At 42.1% G+C, this 4777-nt stretch overlaps 1 protein-coding gene across 2 annotated transcripts in view; it reads left to right on the top strand.

Moving 5' to 3' along the window:
- The window catches only part of FHDC1 (FH2 domain containing 1), a 36290-nt gene that overhangs the window by 1549 nt on the left and 29964 nt on the right, over positions 1-4777 (top strand). Inside the window, exons 1-2 of one of the 2 annotated variants that reach the window (XM_025042711.1) lie at positions 1-41; positions 4561-4777. The exon at positions 4561-4777 is cut by the window's right edge and continues 439 nt beyond it. In XM_025042711.1, coding sequence (XP_024898479.1) covers positions 4674-4777 — 104 coding nt within the window. In that variant the 5' untranslated portion in view covers positions 1-41; positions 4561-4673. The remainder of the gene's footprint in view (positions 42-4560) is intronic. The other variant, XM_025042709.1, reaches the window with a different exon arrangement.

The following is a 4777-nucleotide window of genomic DNA, read 5'->3' as shown; positions in this document are numbered from 1 at the left end:
GCCCTCCGATCCTTTTGTGTGGCCGAGCCGGTGGCATTTTGGTGAGTGGCTGGGGCAGGAGGACATGGATCTTGGGGTTGGGGCGAAAGGACGCGGTGGACCGCTCGCCAGTGCAAAGACCTAGACAACTACTGTGTCCAGAGTTTTTGAAAGAAATTTTGCCCCCCGTGTCCCCCGCGCCTTTTCAGAACCTAGTCCGTTTCAAACATCTGTTTGCACATAAACTGCCTCTAGGGTTCGGCCATCTGTGACCCCCCTCTACTGATCCACAGTTCCCTGCCTGGAATGAGTAGCCAGCGCCTCCTTCCTCCTCTCTAGAGCATCTTTTGGCGCTCGTTTGCTTTTTTCCTTGGTTTTGAGACAGTGGGAGAAACTGAAAATGCACATTCGAAAACAGGCGTTCCTTCTCTGCTTTAAGGGTGTTGAGTTCCGGGGCATCTGTGAAATGTTTATCTTGTGAGCAAATTAAACACGCTGTCTGGAAAAGGTCTGGTCTTGGGTTCTTTCACTGCTGGTTAGAGGGCTGAGGTGAAGAGTTGGATGTTGTCAGCTCTGGTTCGACTGTGTGGTTGACAATCTGTGTGTAATAAGCAAGGTTTTGAAAGATGGGGGCGGGGGAGGGGGCTTTTCCCAGTGAGTTAATGGAGTGAGCAGAAATTCCATATTTTAGAATTGCCTATACTCTCCCCACCCATTCTTCTCCCCCAAATAAAATAGGGCTCTGAGTTCCTCTGCCTCTTCTTTTCAAACCTGGCGTGCTCTGCTCCCGTTTGTCTTCAGAAAAGTGTGGGCTAGCCCTTTCTGCTCCCACCTCTGTGACACATGTCAGGAATCAGGGGGAAAGGTTTTCTGGGGTGGGCTTTTCTTGGCGTCTACTTTTGATGATTGTTTACCTAGGGGGTGAGTGACCACTTGAGCAACAAGGCCCCAGCTAACTCAGGAAAGCTCTGAATTGACTTTCAGGAACAGGTTTTTCTCCTAAATACACTGAAATGAAGCATAAGTACTCTTTTCTTCCCTTGCATTTACTCCTCAAGAGAAGGGAGCTTTGGCTATGTTCTTGATACCAACAGCAAAGTTATGCCGGTTGTTTAGGCAGGAGAGGTTAGGAAGGGGCCAGAGGGCTTCTCTGAAGACCCTATGAACATTCTCATTCTGAGATTTCTTGCTTGCTGACAGGTAAAGGCTAAGTACATGGTCACAGCATCCCCTTATTAGAAATTCACAGCTGAGCTATAGCCTCCCCAGGAGGGTCCATCACTCAGACACACCTCCAATGGGCCATGATTAAGCAGTCAGGGGACTTGAAGAGAAATTCTCATCTTCAGAACCTTACCGTGACAGCTCTACATTTTACTCAGAGCTGGACATTTGTCAGCCTGAGCAGCCATCCTCCCTGCTGCTAAGGTCCCCAACCCGTAGGTGAGATGTTAAATACAAGCCTTGTCTCTGTCTGCCCTAGGAGAGATTGATGGACACTTGACATTTTCCAGACAGAGCCAAGGCTAATTCCATTGTCCTTGCTGGTAATTACCAGCTGTGAGAAACAGCCAGTGTCTTTAGGTCTGCCACTTCACCTGTGTTCTCGGGTACTTGGAGAGTATGCGGCGTTTGCATCTTTACTGTGGACAGTACCGTAGTAAATCAAATGTTCTTTGTGTATCCTCTGTTGTAATATCTCCTGAAACTATGGAAAGGGTTAGAATGTCTGCACTCTTTTCCCTACCATCTCTCTGACAGGAGAAATCCTGGCCAGCGGGGAAGCCCTATTGAAGCTCTGTTGAGGCCGGTAGTTAAAGCATTAGCATCTTAGCTAATCATTACTGGAGAACTTATTCATTAGAAGCTGTTGGAAGCCTAGGATTCTTGTATGTTACCCTGGGAAAAAATTAGCCAGACAACATACCAGGAACAATGTTGTTAATTTTCTTTTGATTCTTTAACTTTTAAAAATAATATTCTTTCTCAAGATGAGGCAGTGGTCGAGAATCATGCCAGTGAGTAGCTAACACGTGTTACTTATTACTTTAACAAGCTTTTATCTGGTACTTCTGTGTAACTCATAATACTCAAAAAGAGTTGATCCTTTGGAGTTTTGGTATTAGAAGACAGTGCTTTTGCAAAACCTCCAAGTGTATCGTCTTTTTTACCGTTTATTAGCGTCTCTCTTTACGTTTACTATGTGAGGTTTAATGGCACCTCTGTGCATATAGTTACTCAGCACTGAATGAGTTATTGCTTTCTAGGATGGAGACGTTTTTAGCTTATCACCATTCTTAACAGGGATAATCTATAAACAAGTCAGCATATCTGGAATCGAAGGATTAGCAACTCTTCTATACATGATTAGTGAATTGGAGGATTAGCATGAGCTATTTCATGTACAGAAGTTTTTAAAAAATATGTAAGGATAAACTGCCAAGATTACCTGTGCAGTCTTGAAAAAAGAAGAGTTCAAATATAACTATAAACTGTAATTGACAATGAGTCATTTGCTTTAGGGATGCCAACCATGAAAACAGCCTAGTTATGCCCCTAATGATAATTATGAAAACTCCTTTTAAAAGCCAGTTGCATCTCAAGTGAGCTATAAGTTGGCTTGGATAAATATTTTCAGTTTTACTTTCTAAAAAACTATTCAGTGGTGAATGGCTGCACAAGAATGAATGTACTTAATGACACTGATATACATTTAAAAATGGTTAAAATGGTGAAAAAATAAGTTTTCCAGTTAATAGTTGGAAATGCTATTTTCTACTAAATTATGCCCCTCTGTACATAATTTTTAGAACTTAAATATTCAAACATTTTATAAAAATATCCACGCCTGTAATGTAAAAATAATTTAATATATAATCACTGAGTATTAAAAAAGGACAAATCTCACAAACCTTGTAACCTAGAAAGCAGAGAATGGAAATATTAAAGGTTTCTAGCAGCCTTAGCATTTTATCTATAAACCCAGTACATATTTTATAGCAAATATAATGCCCGTGAGGATAAAGAGAAATCATATGTACATGTGACACCAGTGGTTGTTAATAATCGCTAACTATGCACAAGGATCTCGGTAGGACTTTACATATATATGTTCATATACTTCTATACAAGCCAATGAAATAGTATATCCTTTATATTATAGATGAAGATGTTGAAATGTATGGTTAATAACCCGCCTCACCTCAGGTGGCACGTCTAAGAAGTAGCAGAACGAGGATCTGAGGAAAAGCAGTTTATTTCTGGAATCTCCGCTGTTATTCCCAAGGCTACCCTGCCTTTCATATGTAGTTCTGTGTAAACCATTTCATAATATTTGAATTAGTGATATCAGACGGTTTACTCCTGTGTAACCCAGTATTTTTTGACCAATGTGTGTTTGTGAGTGTGTGCTTTCACACTGATGCTGTAAAAAGACAATTACACTCAGAAGTCCAATTTTATAAGCCCCTCCGTTTGGCCCTCTATGGCTTGGAGGGACCAGTTACCTTTTCATAAACCCGTGTAGTCATGGCACTCACTCAGCCTGCACTGCGTCCCTTCTTCTACGTCTCCACTTACCTGTCCTCTTATAAGAAGGAATGTCGTTGTTTTGACCCCTGTTTTCACATCAGGTCCATAACAACCCAACACCAAAACAAACACTTAAAGGTCAGCAAAAATACAATCTTCCCAAGCAAGTCAGTGCCTGTGTGGATAAGGGACTGACGTGTGGCAGGTTTGATACGGACAGCATATCCTTATGTGTGCGTGTCTTTGCTAATAGTGTCACAGGAGAAGCATAAGAGGCAGGTGAGGGGTTCCGATGTTTCCAAAGAGTGGCTTAACTAGAATCCAAAGCGATAGCATCAGAAGCGATGATAGAAGTCATGTAATGTATTCCAACCTCCTAATTTTACAAATGAGAAAACTGAAGTCTAGCAAAGCGAAGAGACTTGTCTAAAATTGTAAGCAGAAAAGCTCGAGTTAGAGCTGGAACCTTTAATCTTCGTGTCTAGTGGTTCTTTTCTCTATTTGCGAGGATGTCACATTACCAAGTGGAGCAGGAACATGGTGGCCCTGACTCCAGGGGGATGAGTTTGGCAATCGTTTTATCTCCAAATGCCCTGCCTAGTACATGCAAGGTGAAAGATGCTAGCTGATTGGTAGGGGACATGTCCATGCTGGAGAAAGGCAGGTTCGTTAACGCCTAAAGCTTCAGCCATTTGGGTGATTTCCCTAGGGGTTGGGTATCCATTGCCCAAAGAAAACGAGCCGGGTAATGAATAAGTACTTTATTCATAAAGTGAGCAATACTTGCTGCGCCTTTAGTGGGTTCTCAGTAAATATGTGTTTTATCAGTTAACAGAAGGTTTCCGAGTTGGATTTTTTGCTGCTGTTTTGGCAGCATTTCTAGGTTGTAAAATTTGGTTCGCATTTAGAAAAGTGTTAGTCCCTTTGGATGTGTTGTTTCTCATTGATTTTAATATCCAACTACTCTAGGACTGGCACTAGCCTCCTAAGGGAATGGCTAGTACTAGAATGTTTTCTGGTACTGATTTTAACTTCATTTTATCTTTGTAGGTTGGGAAGATGACACACAACAGATTAGCCAGTGAAAAAATATGACACAAGTTTGAAGTTTGTGTCTGCTTCCCCAAGGTCAAGAAATTATCTCCACAGAAGGCAACAGTACTATGCATGTTATGAATTGTGTGTCCTTGGCCAGTGATAAAGAAAATGGGACTGTCTCCACGGCCTCTGGATTCATGATTGGACAGACGCCCCCCCCACCCCCTCC

This window comes from Pteropus alecto, unplaced genomic scaffold, assembly GCF_000325575.1.
Source record: "Pteropus alecto unplaced genomic scaffold, ASM32557v1 scaffold50, whole genome shotgun sequence".
NCBI lineage: Eukaryota > Metazoa > Chordata > Mammalia > Chiroptera > Pteropodidae > Pteropus > Pteropus alecto.
Note: the sequence above shows the minus strand (reverse complement) of the source record. Positions and strands in the feature narration are given on the sequence as shown.